Source organism: Atractosteus spatula, chromosome 4 (assembly GCF_055471065.1).
Source record: "Atractosteus spatula isolate fAtrSpa1 chromosome 4, fAtrSpa1.hap1, whole genome shotgun sequence".
Taxonomy (NCBI): Eukaryota; Metazoa; Chordata; class Actinopteri; order Semionotiformes; family Lepisosteidae; genus Atractosteus; species Atractosteus spatula.
This window is the reverse complement of record NC_142709.1, coordinates 58,375,177-58,394,687: the sequence shown is the minus strand read 5'-3', so window position 1 is coordinate 58,394,687 and position 19,511 is coordinate 58,375,177. Positions and strand designations below refer to the sequence as shown.

Here is a 19,511-nt window from a genome sequence, read left to right as displayed (position 1 = left end):
TCATTCTGTAAATTAAATTTTAATGAGCTCTAATTAATGAGCAAAAGCAACATGAAATAAAAAAAATTAAAAGCAGGATGTACAGTATTTAATATATTGTTTTTATCAGTGGCAGTTTCATGATATACAGTAGTTCCTTATATTGACTCATTAAGAAAGTAAGATTTCAGTTGAAAAACAAATGGAAAATAGGATTTCTTTTCAAACACAGAAAATGGATTTGCTGTGGTCAGTGTTTTAAATATTGCGATGGAGAGATGCAAATTGTTTGTGATAAAGTGAAGGAAACAGTAAAGGCCCTATGCTTGAGTGGGCTTCGTGTGGCAGTAAAAGAGTAAAGCACGTTCAGTTCACTTTCTGACACTCTTCAGGCCTCTCCCCATCAAACAGGCAAACACCGTCATCACCATCGTCGGCTTCACTTCCACCAAGTCATCCGGCAGCGCGTACACTTGGGCTCCAATCTTCCGAGAAACAGAAATTGCATACCTGTGCCAAAAGAGTAAAAACATCTAGTGAATTAAGAGACAATGAGGAAAAGCAGAATTTAAAAAAATTGGAGAAATCATTTCAGGACACACAAATTAAAAAACATAGCCAAAGATATACTGCTTATGATACAGTATAATAATAATAATAATAATAATAATAATAATAATTTCTTACACTTATATAGCGCTTTTCTGGACACTCCACTCAAAGCGCTTTACAGGTAATGGGGACTCCCCTCCACCACCACCAATTCAGCTGTATAAGCAGTATATATTCAGCTTTTCTATATTATATACAATCCTAAAATATATATGTATAGTGCTCAGTATGGAAACATGTAAATGTGGATTTATAAGCAATGAATGTAAAACGTTTGGCAAACAGAAATAATGAACATGAAACAAAATAATACTATTGTTCTTAAAGCTTAAAGATACTTTGCTAACAAAAAGAAACAATAAATAAACTGGTAATTCACACCCTCACTCTCTGCCCATGGTAGGAGTTAAACCTCAAGAAATTGTTTTGTTTTTCAGAGATGTTGTATAGAACAAGGCTTGTGAGTGACAACTCTTACTTTGCATTGTTGAGCTTGTCTTCATCAGAAAAATCCCCTCTCTTCACCATTTCCTCCCGGATAGCACTGGGGGCAATGGTGTCTATTAAATCTATCACAGGCAAGCTAGTGCTGATGGACTTGTCCTAAAAACAAATGATTCATTATGTTAGACTCCTGGTAGGCAAATTTAGCACTATCATGAGCAAATGATGTTTTTTGATTTAATACTTTTGAGAGGTTCACAGGTATCCATTTACCTTAAAGCTTGTAATAAAGGTCTCCTTTTTACCTTCTTGTAAAGTTGCATTCACCCAATTAATGATTATTTCATCAGTGACTTTTGCTCCATCCCCAAGATCAGAAAGAACTTTCAAAGTATACCTAAAATAAAAAAAATAAATCATTATAATGATGATTACATTTAATTTAACATTTAAGAACCAAGATCAGCAACTTACTTCTCCAAAAAACACTACTGAATTATATCTGCTGTTTTATGTCGTAGTTTAATCATTGCCATTAAACTGGTCTGCATTTTGGCTTCTAAAATATATATTTTGGTTTATAATTACAATACCATATACATGTGAATTTGGTTTTATTCACCTGGATTATGTAACCAGTATATTATAGTTTCCACTTGTATCCTGTGATTCATGTTTCTCTCTTAATTCTGAGGAAGTCCACTAGTTTAAGTTTGTCAGAAATCTGAGGATTTTGAAACCCTGATAAAAGAGTTCCCTCGCAATCTTTTCCGTTCAAGACCAAAAATATTCAGTTTTTAGCCTTTCAGTGTAGCATGAAAATGTGTCTGGCTGCACTTCCCCAGCCTGATTCTAGAGCAGTAATATCTTAATTCCGAATTTGGGAATGCAATAGATATTAGTTAGCAAAACAAAATATCTCAGATTATTAATTTTCATCTTTTTGAAAATCCTTAATTTGATGTCTGAGACATCATATTACACATGAGTTCTGAATATTTATTTATTATTGCTGTCTTTTAGCATATTGCCTCATGAGAGTTTATTTAAGATTTTTTTCCTTTGTGCGACATTACAATGAGTTAATAAGCTGCATTTTATAAGGAATTATTAAAAAATACCTTCTCATGATTTGCCAGACCAAAGCCAAAGTATGAGTTTTATTGCCTTCATTAATGTTTTCTCCCCCAATCCCAACCAGAGAGAACTTTGCTTCTCTTTTCCCAAGGTCAACTGCATAGTTACAGTTTTCAAGCTAAAAAATAATAAAAAAGAAATACATTAATCCAAACGAAGATTTTCGGATCATAGATTCTTCAGAATATCAACGAATGAAACTAAAATAAAGATCTGAATCATTTCACAAAATGAAAAAAACACCAGTGTCAATAATACAGGGCACATTTATACTGTTCACACAAGTGTATCAAGATCCAGATCCTGCAGATCTGGAGAGAAAAGGTATGGAAAGCAGTTAAAAGGTAATGTCTCACTTAGCTTAGTTCTGTGCCCACCTTTCTCATATTGCTTCCTATCGCAGGGTAAGGAGGCCTGTTCACTTTGCGCAGGTCCACAGGAATCTGGATTTTTTCATAGAGCTGGAGGATCACTAAGGCATCCGTGAGATCGCTGTGATGTGTCAGGAAACATCACAGTAATGCGCGGTTAGATAATTTAGTGTGTCAACACCTCTGCTATATACTGTATATGAATAAATGCGGGAGTTATTCATGTTTATAAGAAGAACAATAACATACCGATACAGGTGGTTGACATGGGGGCTCACCCCTAAGGAATTCATCCAGTTCCGGAATGTCCTTTCCTCTCTCGTCTCCCCTGCGATGACACACACAGTATTACATTCAGAATGGAGTGGGCTCATTGAGTAAAGAAAGACTGAATGCTTGAAGAATGCTAGGCCAGAGCAAATCAAAGTCGGTTGTTCCTGCTAGAAAATTCTGTTACATTTTGGCCTTCTTAGCCTTTGATTTGACAAACTGCGTATTTGTGTATTACACCAGGTGAAAACTTGTTATGCTTCACCTACTGAAATATTTGATAACAGTACTTTGATATTAATTGTTCTATAGGGAAGAGGGAATGTTCTTTTTTTCCACAGGACTGAAATTGAGTTCAACTGTATTGGCCTTGTTTCTGAACAATTTAGCATGTCCTGCCTCATTTTCAGTCACTGCCTTTATTTTCTTTCTCTTTAAATGTATGTTGTGTATTTTTGTATGGTTGGAAAATGGTACTACTTTTGTAGAGCTTCAAAGCAAATTCATATGTGTCTCAGCTGGGAAGGTTCACCAAATGTAGCTACAGCAAGAAACCTGGAGTATTACATACACAGGTCTGTTACGTGCATTTTTCTCCAGGACAGCTACTGTCCACTGCTTGCTTTGAGTCTTCAATCCATTGCCTTTAGATGGAGTCCATTTTGCAGGTATTTGATATTCCAATCATGTGAACTTAACACTACTAAAGCAAGGTTTCATTAAAGAAGATGTATTATAACTAAGGCCCGTAGGAATTAAATAAAGGTAAGATTTGTGGTTTAACCTGATGTGCTGTCTGAAACAGCTGTTATTTTAAAGACCTCCAGTTCTCTGGGTTTGGCCTCCATTGGTGTTAAGAAAACAATCTTTCAGTATGCAGCTGTATACCATGATGCAGGGATGGACATTACAAATTCAAAAGGATGTGATGTGCCCTCACTTAGAGAGCCAAAGAAAGTAACCATAAAAATAGGTTGGGGAATCCTGATTATAATTTTCACCTCTAGATGAAAGTGTTTCAACACATGACCACATTAATAATTTACAGTATAGAGCACACAAGCACGTTCTAAAACTGTAAGTACAAAGTAAGACATTAAAACAAATCTAAAACAAATGCAGATGTCTTTCTTAAGAAAGACTTCAGTTTCTATTTTACATGCCCACGTGTCTTTCAAATTATAAGTATCTAAAGACATATTGAAATTCTGTAATTCTTTTACCTTAATTGTGCTAATAAAAAAGTGTACCCCTTTCATTTGTAATTCTGCATTTAGCATATCTATTACAGAAATACATATTTTTAGTTTGTATTAGGACTTGTTATGCTGTTGTTATTTGGAGTTTAATTCTGAATTACAGTATCACACAGTTGTCTTTTTAAAACCCATGCCAGGGTGTGATAAAGAGATTGTGGTTGATACACAATTGATGCCGGGAACATCATCAAATAAAATCAGACCAGAAATCAATATCCTTTTTAAAGCAACAAAGTGTTCCAGGGCATGCAATAAAAATTATTATACCCACAAGAGTATACGTGACTGGCTGATGAAATAAAGTATCTGAAGTAGATTGCAAAGCACTCTTGTGGGATGACATGCCTTGACCTACAGTACCTTTGCTAACTGTTTGAGAGATGAATGTGCACAAGAATGAAGAAAAGTCCTGTCTTGACAAGGACTATTAAAGAATAGTGCTTCAAAGCTTCAAATACTCCATGGCTATTTATTAAAACCTCACACGTGAAGTTCTCTGTATGGTGTACTCTTTGCAGATTAGCAGAACTACAGCCTCAATTGATATTTAATGAGCCTTTACCCTTGCTGGTACAAACCAATTAAGAAAAGCAGTGGAATATCTGCAAGAGCAAGATATAACTGAGTCGTAGAAGAGGCCAGCTTGTTTCCACAACTCACACAGAAAATACAAAACGTCCCTGTTTCATGCTTAGTACAAACCTAAAAGAAAACAGGACTTTCTTCAAACTAAAATCATACACCAGGCTTCAGAAATCTCATGTTAACATGCTAAAGGGAAAGATATACAGTATGGTCATCAGCTTTTGGTATTTTGTATATTGATATAGTAATGGTAAAGTAACATGATAATTATTTTGCAAAATGGTCTGGGTGAGAATTATTAGGGAGCATTTCAAGGCAGCCTCTGATGTTTCCCATGGCAGTGTAGTGATTATACAGCACATACACAAGCCTTCTCTTACATTTTTGGCAGGTCTGTGTATACTGAATGTGATGTTTGCAAATCTTTTACTGAAGAGCCACTCAGTGATGATGGAAGTTTAAGATTCATTAACAACAACCTAAAATGTCTCAGCCTCTGCTGTAAGATAGATGTGACACAGTAAGCTCTATTTGGCAGTCAGTACAGCATGTTTATCTACTACTATATTTATTTGACATCTTGAGCTGCAAAATAGCTCTAAGTATATTATGTAGTGCCAACATAATAACACTTAAGTGTAAAAGCTTAGAGTATACAGAGTATCCAATCAGAAATATCCCATCAGTGAGCAAAGAGTATGTTTTCCTGACAAATTGGAAATAATATTAGATGCTTACATGATATTAACCCTAAACCTTAACAGTTTGGAGTTACCTCTGTGCTACCAATGGGGTTTCACTCTGTGAAAATAGTAATGGAAAAGGAAAAGAGTAGTAGAAGAGAAGATCAGTTCAGACCACGACTAAACACAGTACCTACAATGGGAGGGGTCAGCTCTGGAGATGTAAAGCACAAGGTAAAAAAACAAAGACAAACAAATACATTTGAGCTATTGGACAAACTCTCTACTTCTGCAAACATGAAAGCGTCACACCAATATCACTGAGCTCCACTTGAAAAGTCATTCTAAAACATATGGTCTATGACAACATACCACTACAGCTAGACTCAGGACTTTAAAAGCTATGAAGACTTTGAAAAAGCTGTAAAGACTTAGTTTCCTTACACAAAATTACTTTCCAACAACATGCGGTATCTAATGGCATAGTACTTTTCATGCACATAATCTTAACAGCAGTCGAGTTAAAACAGTCCAGTTTTGATAGCCTGCCAAAAGTAATCTGCATCCCTTTATTTTATCAGGAATGATTTTCTCAATCAGAGGGGCTGTATGAAACTCCAACGGGCATGCAGCATTCAAGCACATAAGACAGCTCAATCAGGTGGTAATCATTTAAGAACAAGAATCTGAACAGAAAGAAAATTATTCCAACTATCCTTTGCAGCAAAATGCTCTTGGTTTTCTTTACGTTTACATACAGTACTGTAAAGGAGGGTTTAATGTGCAGGTTAATCTAGTGGTGTGTGACCTCTTGTGGTTTGCTGTGTTATGACAGGAAATGTCGGAGAAACAAAAGTTAGCAGAAATAGACCCTCGTAGTGTGAATGGTTGGATCCCCCTACCTTCCAGCAAAGTATAATCGATGCCGCTGTTGAGTGGCTTGTTTAGAGCAGGGTGGGTGTTGAACAGGTTGGCCACAAAGGCCATGTTAAGCTTTTGGTTCCCATTAACGACGTCTGCTGGGGTGACGAACTGTCTGCAGTCCAGCCTGGCTGCCTGCTGAAGCATGAGCTCTGCCCTCTGAGTCTCATCTCTCTCCTGAAGGGAAGAAAGGAGTTACAGCAGATGACCCTGTCAGAGTGTGGCAGTGAACCTGCCTTCCTATCAATCTTTCAGATGATTTTTTTATGCATTTGAACTGCGTGTTGACAGGGTAAGGGAGAAGGGAGGGAGGAGATTTTTTTACATAAGGAAACGGTTTCAGTTTCAGGTTGTGTATATTTTTTTTCAAATACATTACAATTATGTGATAAAAATACTTTTAATAAATATATGTGAATTATGTTTTCTTTCTCGATAAGAGCAGGGAGTTATCCCGGCGTCCAAGTCAAATTTCCCCCCTTGACTTTTACTGTGGCCTCCAAATTGTCCCCATGTATGATTGGCTTGCACTTGCCCCGCGATGGACTGGCGCTCTTTCCAGGGTGTACCCTGCCTTGCGCTCGTTGCTTACTGGGTAGGCTCTGACTTCCCGCGACACCGTGTGGTATAAAGCGGTTTGGCAAATGACATGACATGTATGGTTTTCCCCCTGAAATATTATTTCCGATTCTTTCCGTAAAATGATATGGATGCTTGGCTGGCATATTGTCTTTTTTTAAAAAGTGATTTTGCATAATGTTCTTTGTTAAATGTATTGTCTTAAATGTCTTATTAGTCATATGTTACATTATAAGATTGTTGAGCATATCAACAATTGCTTATCAATAGTAAAGGCTACTTTACAATGTACAGTATCCAGCCACCCATCCATTTACTGTGCACTGGCAGAAGAAAAAGTGATAAAGATATACATCCACCACATACATTGTGCACTGTGAACTTCAGAAAATGGACATAATGTGTGGTGGGACATGTCGTTATATCCGCTGGCAAGATATGCTCACTAAGCAGCTGTATATTCTGGAACAGACAGGGTAATTGTTTCAGATACAGGGGAACTAATTAAAGAGAATCACATACCACACCTGCACCTATAGTCCAAAAAGGCACCCTGTATTGTTATATACATAACAGTTCTCAGTCAATCTCAGTCTATCTGCTTGTCAGGAGCAGTATCTGCTGTGTCAGAGAGCTCCCTAATCACTGCACTATCTTCTACTCTTCCTTCCACCTCCTTCACCTAGACTAAACGCTCTCCCAAGTCTAGCAAATGAAAGTATCATAATGAGAGTTTCTTTACATGCTCCTAAAATATTACATTTATCCAGTGGAGGCATTAAGTGGATTGATTAAGAGAATTGAGGACTTAATACTTGTGGAACTTGACCAAGGTGAATTTATTGTAGTATCATGTATGTTCCAGCATAGAACTGAAACAACAAAGGTAAAGAGTACTCTCTGCACCAAGGACTGGTGTCAAATCACCTAGGTCAATAGTCTCCTGAATTATTATAGTCTCCTGTTTTCTTTCTTTTGCTTTAGTTTATTAGGAGATTACATACTTCACTGCGATACATTGTCGATACATATGAAAAATATTCTTCTTTCACTTACATTAAATCCCGACATGTCGATATCAATCCTGATTTCATCGTCATGGTTTCCTTTGGGTGCTATTTGATTCAGTAGGTGGAAGTAGGCTTTGGAGTCCTAAAATACACATGCACACTAGTTGACAAAAGACAAGATAAACCACAGGTTGGCTCTGCTGATGATTTAATGGGAGAAGTATTTTTATAGCAAACTGACAAATTTAAAAAATATAATATAATTCAAATTAACACTGTTCTGTTATGTGAAACAACGTACACTTAAGTGAACCTAGCTGCTGAGTGCAATGTGCTGAATCTGAAAGGAAGGACAAGACTGATAAGGTACATTAAATCAGGTTAGTTGATTCCAAAGCCCTAGATCACTCCTGGTTAAGTGCTAAGTATGTATATATTTTCAGTGGTGGAGGGGGAACAATTTTTTTCCTTATAAAAATCACTGTCTAACAGACAGAAAGATGGCCAGAGAGAGACAAAAGCACAAGCTGAAGGTGACAAAATTCAGCACACATAAGAGGAGAACAACAGAGGAATTCAACAATACAAAACAGACTTTGCATGTATCTTTTTTCTTAGATAAAGAAGAAACAAAGCGTGAGTCCTTGCCAGTCCTAGACAATTAAAGAGCTGGAAGTGGAATCAGTTCAAAAGCCTGCAGGCAGCACCTTGATGTCATCGCTGAAGTTGCTGATGGGTTCCCAGCCAGCGTTGGCCAGGTGGTAGTTAAACCAGCGCAGGAGCAGCTCCTCTGGGGACATGGACAGCAATTTGTCCAGCTCCTCTCCCTCCCCCAGCAGAGCAATGAGAGCTGGGGACAAGCAGAGGTATGGATGAGACAGATTGCCACTTCCAACATGACTGGACCAAGAAATTATAGTTTTTGCTCAATGACATCCCTTCTAAATACACATAGTGGCATGCTATTGTAGCACCCTCATCAGGCAGTGATGGGGCACTGAGCAGACAGGCAATGGGTCTGGTGATGTCACCCCCCACATTAGTCATTAGCAAGTGACTAATGAGACCTGCTGATAACCATATGGTAAATTTCCCAAGTTTCCTCTTCTGTCTGGTATTCAGAAGGTCTTATCGAGAGTAGTTGTGTTCCTAATTACTGTGAATGAGCCAGGAAATACAGTAACTGGCCTCACCTTCATTTCTGGATATCTCGATGTCAGCAAACAGGCCAATTTTGATGATCTGCCACAGAAGGCCCAGCACCAAGTGAGGTTTTCCTGCCATCAGGTCCTGGGCATCAATATTGACCACAGTACAGCCAATGGCAGAAGCTGAATTCAAAGCGAGTACCAGATTTTCCTGTAACACAAATGGGGGTTCTCTAATTCATTGCCCAGATGAAGCTAGAGCACAGTCTGGTTGGTGTGGGACAATGAATGATATATTAATAGCAGAAAAAAAGATGAAACGACATCAGTAAAGGTATGGAGAATGGAGAATGAGCAAACACATCAATTTGCATAGTTTACATATTAATTAAGTTGAAGTACAGTAGAATGCAGTAATAATAGAGTCACTGTATCTGATTATGCCTTATTTAACGGATACGTTTTTAAAACTGTACATATTTAAAAAGTGACATATTTAAAAGATTAATGTGTGTTCAATTGTTAGGATAAAATTATATTATCCAAGATTGTGAAACTGAATACTTACAGTAATGGTAAATGTTGTTATTTTCTTCGTATTTAGAACCCTCTCATCAATGGTATCAGGTTGAGAAAAGTTTATCATTTTGCTAAAAGGAGAACACCATAATACTTAAGTGCAGTGCAAAGTATAAATAATAAACCTTGATATTATGTCTGATATGAAAAAAAGATTAAGATAGTCAAGAAGATTCTATAATTTAGTACAATGCAATTAGACAAAGAATTTGGTCTCCACTGACCCTAACGTACAGAGAATTTAATATCATGGAATTATAATATTTTCAGAGATGTCACCAGGAAGCGATCATAAATCATCTTTAATTTTTTCAAAGGATTATAAGGTACAAGAATATGGAACACAAAGAAGACTAATCTCTCTCATAAACAGCATGTGTATTTGAAGTGTAAGTTTCCAGTGCTCATTATGTTACACATGGTTTATACTGTAAGTTATTTTAGTATGAGCATTTCTGGAATAATTACCAAAGAAGTATGCCATCCCTCACAGACTTGAAAAGACTCTCATTTTCTGGGTCCATAGGCAATAAATGTTTGCAATCTGGATCATCTGCCAAAGCTTTGTTAATCCAATTCACAAAGGCAACTTTTTCTTCATCTAAAAGAAAAAAGACCATGAGTAAAAATCAGCATGGTCATGCTGTAAATACTGGATAATATGAAAACAAAGTATCACACACCATGAAACGAACCTATTGGAAAAATCCACAGGAGAATACTACAGAGGAAAATGACTTTGAATTCAGTGTATGAGCAGACCCAACGGACATCATTATTCCAATGGTAACAAATGACACAGTCCAACCTAATGACTTTTTCCACCTCAGCTCTCAATTACAGGGTACTCCAGAAACACTTCTTCATGACTGACCTTGCATTTAACTCAAACACCCACAAGTAGACATAAGCAAATTTGCACTCTTCACTTGTCATTACCAGAATACGAGTGTTGTGTTCCTTCACTGGATATACCAGAGGTCCCTCCAAATGACCTAATTCCATCCTTTTTGTTAATGGCTTTACGAAATGACTCTCTGACCTCTTTGCTTTTAAGCTCCTGGTAGATCTGTGTGAAAAACAAGAATGACAAAAATCAATGCAATAGATATTTTGGCAATTTTGACTTAGGTTTCACATATCAACATATTAGACAGGATTTTACCATTTTCTTTTGCCTAAATGTTGAGCATATATCAGAAGAAGTCTTGTCGACACATTTCCAAGATAGTATGTGAAAGATATTGGTAGTGCTACCTCAGTAAATCTAAGATTGCGCATTCTGTGTTGTGTTCTGATATTTTTGGCACATACTGTAATTTGAAAAAAAAAAACACATCTCACAGGGAATCACTGCAATATGTCTTCCAATAAGCAGCACAATGAGAATCTTAGATCAATTAGCTACTAACTACCGAGACGTTTAGATGGGCTATATGGCCTCTTCCCATTTGTAACAGTTCTTATGTTTCTTATGTTACTCACAGCCTCTGAGCACTGCAGTGGACTAAGAGAGGAGAGTCTTACCACACACAGGCATGTTCTAGAACTTTGTTTCAGCAAGAAAATTAGTTTGAAAATGAAAAGAAACACAGAATCAAAAGGCCTGTCAAATTTTAAGTTTAAAACTCCCTACTCTTATTCATAGCACCATGTACCACAATAGCTATGAGTAAGAAAGCTACAAGGAATACAACAGAAGACACTGCACTACAAAATGGAGAACAATTAAAAAGAGATTACCGATACAAACTCTTCAAAAGATAACCTATCGTCCTTATTGTGGTCCCCAGCCCCCATCATTTTCTCCACAATTTCTCGAACTTTGAACCCTGGTAGTGAGAACCTGGCTTCTTTGAACAACTCCTGCAGTTCAAAGTCACTGACATAGCCGCTGTTATCAATGTCTGTGGAAGAAATATAGCACATTAGGTTGCATTTATTGACATGTTTGAAGTCAAAGACAAAGGCGGCAAAAAACGACATCGCTTACGGTGCAACAGCTGATGTTCTTCACCAATGAATAGATAGCTGCTTAGACTCAAGAAGAGCAAACTAAGAAATACATCTGTGCACCTGTGCTAAGGAAGCTTCGATATCCTCTCCTGAACAGCTGTAAATTCAGCAATTATGTGATGCACAATGATATTACTGCAAATGAACAGTGAAACTTCTAAGGTACTGACAAGCCTGTGTTTTTTATCCAGTATTCTGGCTTTCAGTATTCTAGATACAGTAGCTAACACACCTATTTTACTGAAAGCTTCTCTTAATTCCTCCAGGTCCTCCCGTGAGATTTGTGTTACATTGTTCTCCATCTTCCAGCAGCCCAAGTGTTTCCCTCACCGTTTAGTAACCTGAAGCAGAAAATTGCAATGAGTTCAATAAACGACCACAATGTGAAATGGAGATTGAATTTTTGTAAAGTCTGTGGGGGAAAAATTTTCTTTGGCACATGAATTGAAAAACACATCTCATAGGGAGTGACTGCAATATGTTTTGCCAAATAAATCAGATTATGTTCTTGTCTGCTTTTCTTACAGACAATAAATTATTCTGCTGTTTATCCACTGAGATTAAAAATTAAAAAAAAATCTTTGTAAAGATTATAAAATAAATTATTAATCTATGACAAAGGGGACCTGAATTGTTTATTTTCACGAGTTCCTGAGTTAGTGTATTGAGGCAAACTGCATGTAGGATTTCAGTGTGAATTTACACTTGCTTACAGAAAACAGAAGTTTCAGATGACTTTCTACTTGAAAGAGAAAGAGAAAGAGAGCCATAAAAATGTACTTTGATTCAATTTTTTGGTGCCACTGCACTGTCTTATCTTACTGCTGAACTTCGCTTTTGTTTGCCATAGAACAAGAACTGAAACTGACTTTACAAAGGACACAATAATGCTAATCTTTCAGGGAATGCAGCCTGGAAGACGCTTCATGGTTCGTTCACTTGACTTGACCTAATCAATCATGAAATCTTGGTTATTCCCCTGATTTATGGATGCTGAAAGCCCATAACATCTACACAGCAAGAACAGAGCTTCAGGTGAAACGGCGTGTGAAATGATCAGCAGAAGCACAACTTTCATACATACCCTTGGTATTCAGAGAAAGCCACGGCAGGCAACACCACTTTTCTACAGAGTGAGGGATGATTTCTTCCTTCTACTTCTGTTTGGTGATCCCAATTAACATCCAGAGACAAGAAAGTCCAGATAACACAGAGCAAAGCAGGGAATCAGTGGGCGAGGGATTAGCTGCGACTCCTGAGAGAGCTGCACTAAATCAGCCTGCTGATCAGGAAGGTACGGTGCCAGGCAGGAGAGGCGGAGGAACTTTGTCCCGCTGGACCTTGGAGGTGTGGCACTGATACACCATTAACACCGCAGGAGTCATAAGAGTTAACTTTTAATGCTAAGTCAGCATTGAGCAAAAACCATTTACTGCACAATAAAATCATGTGTTCTGGCAGTCTGCAGAAGCAAATAAAGAGTCTACACTCTTACCCACAATAGTAAAGTAAGCTGATTAATAGACAGAAAAACACAAACTTTCCTGACATGAAATGCCCAAGAATGAGACTACACTTGTTCAATCTGGAAAAGCCACACATCTAAATTTTAATATAACTGTTCCAGAGATTCAGGAGCTATTATGATCAGTGGTTATCAGCTCTGTCTCAGAGTGCTGGGGCCCTTGGATAAATTGCGGACCCGGGCTGCTATCTGCGTGGAGTTTGTATGTTCTCCCTGTGCTCGTGTGGGTTTCCTCCAGGTGCTCTGGGTTCCTCCCACAATCCAAAGACATGCTGGTAGTTTAATTGGCTTCTGGGAAATGTGGCCCTGGTGTTTGTGTCCCTACGTGCCCTGTGATGGACTGGCGTCCTATCCAGGGCGTATCCCGCCTTGTGCCTGTTGCTTGCTGGGATGGGCTCAGCTCCTTACTGGAAAAACAGTTCAGAAAATGAATGGCTGTTTTTATTGTCTTCTAGATGAGCACTAGATGGTACTGGATTCTGAAACTGGAAAGATTAAGTAAGAGAAAAAAGGAGATATCTGGCTTATTTTTGGTGCTTCTTCATTTCCTCTATGTGATTCTTTTAATTCAGGTAAACACTAAATATGACAAAAGCATATACAGTACATGTGCCATTTACTGACCGTTTTTACATACATAACTGAGAATGGATGTTGTTGTTTAATTATTTCCTTCTGTTAAGTTATGTTTAGAAAATTATGTGATGTATTAGCACCAAAGAAAATATTTTTTGGAAGAGCACACAATCAGTAAAAAAAACTTTCAATTGAGATGTTTAAAGTAGGATATCTTATACAACTTGAGTGGTATCTGGAGCCTACTTTGAGTTTTTGTCTGCACGTGTATTAAGAGTGTTCTTAGTTACTGTATTTAGCTACAGGTATAGAACATGTTAGGCCAAACTAGAGCCAGAAGCTCAGAACAGGATCACACCAAAGTTTCAAGCTAAAGACAGGCCAGCCCTAGGGTCAAGCTCTATTCTTTGCTAGGTTTATTGTTAGAGTTCCATCAAAGTAGTAAGTGTTTTCCAAGAAACTTAAATCCAACATTCAAGTCTCAAGTTATTGTGGTGATGTGTGAACCGGAATCCATAGCTCTAATCCAGGAGGTTTTATAGATCACCCCAAATCAGCTATTTCTAAAGAAAGACAATCCCTATAACTACAGTATATATTATCGAGCAACTAATCTATCAAAATCCACGGATACTGAAAGATATTCTAATTTATTTCTAAACAAGCTCTCATCACATGGTGAGTCAGTGACAATTAAATTGTTCCACATATGTTGATTTAAAGTCCATCTATAGTATTAAACCTACTTGACACAGGTTCTCTGCAGTGATGGAAACAATAAGATGGCTCTGTATGCGTTTTCAGGGTGTGGGGAACCCCTTCTTACTTTTGCTACAGGCAGCTGCACTGGCTTCTCTGGGACCAGAGCTGTACCCCTGCTGTAATGTGCTCTTGATCTGAGCATAAAAGTTTTCCACTTCTGCTTTGAGTGAAAATGAAGAAAAACTAAAATAAAGAACACTTCTCTTTATAATCCATAATTCATAAGTAGAAGCGCTACTTGTCCACCATTGTTCTATTTAAAGAAAAAAAAATGTAATCTTATACGACACTAAAGAAAGACAAACGCACACTTGTTGTGTGAACAATGCACCACGCTGCTTTGGGAATACAGTTCAAATTAAATAGCATGAATTACAGCACAACCAATGCGTAGAATAAGACCTGAAATAATAAGGACATGGCCAATTAACAGAAGTCACAAACAATAAATCTAATGTAAAATGGAGACAGTGAAACAGAATTAACTACCATAGGAACATTTTAAGAGAATGCAAACAATTATGAACACACACACAAAGAGCCTTGTGGTCAAACAATTGCTAATATGCTGTAGGCTTATGATGCAAAAGGAAAGTAACTATTAAAACTTCAGCTGGCCACTTTACTCTCTTATCTTATCAGCAAAACAATTACACACAGATAGGTTCTATATAAAAGGATTGAAAATCATTTAGATTAATTAGTTCATACTGTATGATGTGACCTGTACAAGCCAAATTTTAAACACCAAAGTTCAGCTAAGGATATCGCTATGTTAGAAATCGGCTTTAGCAGCTTTAATTATAACTGTGCAATTCACTACTTGATACAGATTAGAATTTTGTCTTTATTGGCGTTTTTTTAGGTTTGTAAGGTGACAGTAAAAAGGAAGAAAGAACATGGAAAACCAGATAACATTGTTCAGTACATGTTTTTCTTTTAAGTGCTTACAAAAAAAATCTGCTTACCATAAAGTTAAAGTCCATGAATAGGTCTATAAAGAGTATTGAGGTCTTGCTTGTGTTTCAGGAACAAAGGACTGGAATATGGCATCTTATCTTGGCAACTCTAGCTTGTACAGGCACAGCATAGCTGCCACAACCTCCTTGGTAGCAATCCCTTTGAAATCATCTAATTCAATGAACAAGCCTTTTCTTTCTGGCTCTTGCTAAACACCAAAGTAGCTGTGCATGTGCTCGGTTATTTAATCCTGAGCAAGTTCACTTTTTGAAAAGAAGTACTGAAGGTTTTGGCTATTTGATGCTGGTAGTAAACTTTATAGACAGCATGCATTATTAATTGGTTGTGGAGCAGATCAGTTACCTACAGCTTCCCTTCAGAATACAGTATAATCATACAATGCACACCAAATGTTTCCTCTGCCTTTGGCCATTTGTGGCCCTGATGGTGTCATTAACACATAAATTCAGCAGAAATATTTACTGTACATGGCATGTTTTGAATCCAAATACCTCAAAATGCATCCAAATCAAAATAAAATACAATACATACAAATACAAGATAAATAAAATATAATAAATACAAAATACTTCCATATGCATTTGCATTACCTTCATATGTGCATATAAAGTATTATTTGCATCCCCTAATATAAATTAGTACTACTGTACATAATTATATTTCTTGAATGAAATATAAAACACAACACCATTTGTCACTGTTTTCAATTAATCTGTTTGGAACATACTGTGATTTCCTATTCTAGGAATTCCTATTATAAGAATTACAGGAATTCTCTTACTTCCCCAGCACAATTAATGTAGGTAAAATAGTTTTCACAGACTAGCCACTTTGTTTAGTCCACAAGCTTATGCTGAACACATTCCATGGATACACAACCCATGCCTCATTCACTTCTCTGAAGGTGAAGAGACCACACTGTACAGTATATACAAACAGTATAACAGTGCCCAGACTTACTGTAACTGTGGACAGAGTCTGACAGATTGAGACCTGGCATGAAGACCTGCCCATGAGTCTATCACCAAGCCACCTTTCTGTGCTTTTCAAGAGAAGAGCAACATCAGACAGGCACACTGCACTGTATTACTCCAGCCAATTGAAACACATCATCTATCAGAAATCAAGTCTGTTCTCCCACTACTACTACTCCTATTACTACTAATAATAATAATCCTTACCCTTTTTTTCTGGACACTTCACTGAAAGCAATTTACAGGTCATGGGGACTCCCCTCCACCATCTGGTGGATCCAATCCTCCCAATAAGATGGGGATCATTGGGAGGCCACGATTAGTAAAATCCGGGGGAAAATTTGGCCAGGACACCAGGGTAACACTCCTACTTTTTTCTAAAAGTGTCTAGGATTTTTAACGACCACAGGGAGTTAGGACCTTGGTTTTGTTTCATCCAAAGGAGAGTGCCATTTTACAGTAGAGTGTAAAAAGTAGGCAAAATGTAGTCCCCATAACTATACTGGGGCATTAGGACCCACACAGACCACAGAGTGCTGCTGCTATATCACCCTTGTAAGCCATCACATGGCTATATCACTAATCTCACAGGAACGATAAAGAAACCTGGCCAAGGAGGCTGTCATGATCTGACTGTCTCAATAGTTTTGTCATACAGTAGCTACGGCCATGTGATTGTTTTGTGAAAAGATAAAGATGTGGAAATCTGGGAGATTGCAATATGACTTGGCTCCCCCAAGATCCAGTATTGGACAAAGAGGTGAGGAAAAGGATGGATGGCTAGATATACTCTTTCAATGCATCAGTGGGCTTTGCTACTAATGTACATTCCTGCCTATAATTTCAAATATTTCTGGTATGCCAATATTCTGGCAACATACTAAACATTACTTATGGATCATGTCATGAATTTCATAAATAAAATAATCCATTTTACACCATAGGCCTTAAAACAACACAATAACATTTAGGCTGATAACCTTTTTGGAAGAAAGTTGATGTACAGTATTACAACGGTGGCTTTGATCCAATGTCTGAATGCTGTTTCCATTTTCTCAGCTAATAATATTTTTATCATTGTGCTTAATATTTCCACTCTCTGGTCAGCAATAAAGCATTTTGTAATATCAGCTAGCACTTAGTTACCTGTTGAAATGGTTGATGCAATGCCAAATTATCTCTGATCCACTATTAGGACTTAGCGCCAGCGACTGAAAAAATGAAATGTACAATGCAGTATATTTGCATAGTACATTTAACACCCTGGTCTTATGTGAAGTTGCCTTAACAGTTGGTGTTTAACAATGATGTGATACTTAATTTCCCACAGAATAAGAAAACACTATCAGATGTATTTTAAATTAACAAAGGTGTGGTAGACATTGCATTGATGTCAGTTAATGGAAGTGTCTACAGAAATGCATTAACTAATAAAGAGTAGCATTAAAATGTGAGGAATACATGTTATTTTCCAAACCACAACATTTTCTATTTGATAACTCCAAAAATTTGCACGGAAGCATTTTAGATTTCCTTGATTCATTAGTGACCACTTTTTAAACATCTTTGTAAAGATTTAATCATTTCTCTGTGGATTCTTCCTAACTAACCTACTAAACAGAAACATTTGTATACTTTATGCTCTGTACATATGTCCAAACAACAGGTATATACTCGGTCTCTCACTGATTAGAATGGAAAGGACTGTGGGTAAAAAGTAGAAAATGCTCTTTCACTGTCTGTACAGGAACACAGTCATAATCCACGTGGCTTTCTAACATGCAGCAAAAGTAAAATTAAGTGGCTTAAATGATCAATAAATGTGCTCCATTGCATACTGAGATAGGGCATGGACAGCTGACAACGACAAAATCCATAATCTGAAGGATCATTCTGTCTCTGCATATTCTGATGAAGCCTAAATGTTTGTTAAGAAGACGACACCTCCTCACACAGATTCAGCAATATACAGTACTGCAAATGTCTGAAAGAAAAGACACCTGTTGTCCAGTTGAGAAACCAAGTAACTGAAAAGTGATATGACTGTATTCACATTTGGGCCCGGGCAAACACAAAGACAACTGAAGCTCAAAACAAAGTAAAACAAATGGACTCTTAAGATGTTAAGAGAAAATGTTAGACTATCTCAGTAATTTCATATTGCTTGATTAGTGCAATACTAAACAGAATGTGAAGTACATGCTAAAGGGTTTCAAAGGTTAGCAGTTATCCTGCCATCAAAATCAGTATCCATATAAGGTAAACTTTTCTTTTAGTTATGTAGGCAATCTATTCTAACTACCTGCTTTTTATCAAAGCATGCAGAAATGTTATTAATTGCAACCAGGAACTCTACATCAAAGTTATGATCATACACCACTCCTACTGGTTATATACACGGTCTTTGCCTCAGTTATTTGCATTTTAAAAAATACATGACTCTGACAATACACTTAAATATCAGCGCAACTCACAGGTCCATGTCAGTTCTCTGCTGCACTTGTCATGTTTCCTGAAGCATATTAGACACGTAAGAGACATAAGAAACAAAACATGAGGACGTTGTGTGAAACTAACCACTCACTGATCTGTTATTCATTGATTTCCACGTCCTCATCGACTACTGAATTACAGCACTGACCTAAGAACACAAGATAGGTTACAAATAAAAAGAGGCCATTCAGTCCGTGGTTAGTCAGGGATCTGATCCAGCTGTTTATGAAAGAAGCTAGGGTGTCGGCTTCAGCAACGCGGCTGGATAATGTGTATAAGACTCTTACGACTTCCCACCACCCAGAACCTGGGTGATGTATGTCAGCCATTCTCCCAGACTAGCTGCACATGTTGGAGTAAATTAGAATGAGGAAGCCCAGAGAGGAATACAGCTTGAGCCCCGGTTTTAACACTCCAGCTCTTACTAACAGTACAGTGTGTTGACCAGAATTAGTCAGGACCTTGGTTTAAAGTGTCATCCTAAGGACATTAGGGCTATAAATGTTTGATGAGAAACACATAAAAAGACTTGTTTGTAGGAATGTGTGTTACATTTAGTTTGAAATGTTTGTACTCAGACTGTATACAGGTATGCAAAGGATTCAGC

General features: G+C 37.4%; 1 protein-coding gene across 2 annotated transcripts; it reads right to left on the bottom strand.

The window, feature by feature from the left end:
• Window positions 1–12,800, bottom strand: LOC148836685 (plastin-1-like). 2 transcript variants are annotated; one of them, XM_088913566.1, is made up of 16 exons: window positions 12,678–12,800; window positions 11,826–11,934; window positions 11,321–11,484; window positions 10,517–10,646; window positions 10,046–10,178; window positions 9,567–9,648; window positions 9,044–9,209; window positions 8,558–8,700; window positions 7,897–7,992; window positions 6,243–6,438; window positions 2,793–2,871; window positions 2,550–2,664; window positions 2,157–2,290; window positions 1,309–1,432; window positions 1,070–1,194; window positions 1–489 (listed from the first exon to the last, which is right to left on the bottom strand). In XM_088913566.1, the coding sequence occupies exons 2-16, from the start codon at window positions 11,893–11,895 to the stop codon at window positions 351–353; spliced, it is 1,896 nt and encodes a 631-aa protein (XP_088769692.1). In that variant the 5' UTR covers window positions 11,896–11,934; window positions 12,678–12,800; the 3' UTR covers window positions 1–350. The 2 variants fall into 2 exon arrangements, with proteins under 2 accessions (XP_088769692.1, XP_088769693.1); XM_088913567.1 differs by lacking the exon at window positions 1–489 and having other exon boundaries at window positions 1,092–1,194; window positions 1,341–1,432.
• Between the last annotated feature and the right edge of the window lie 6,711 nt (window positions 12,801–19,511).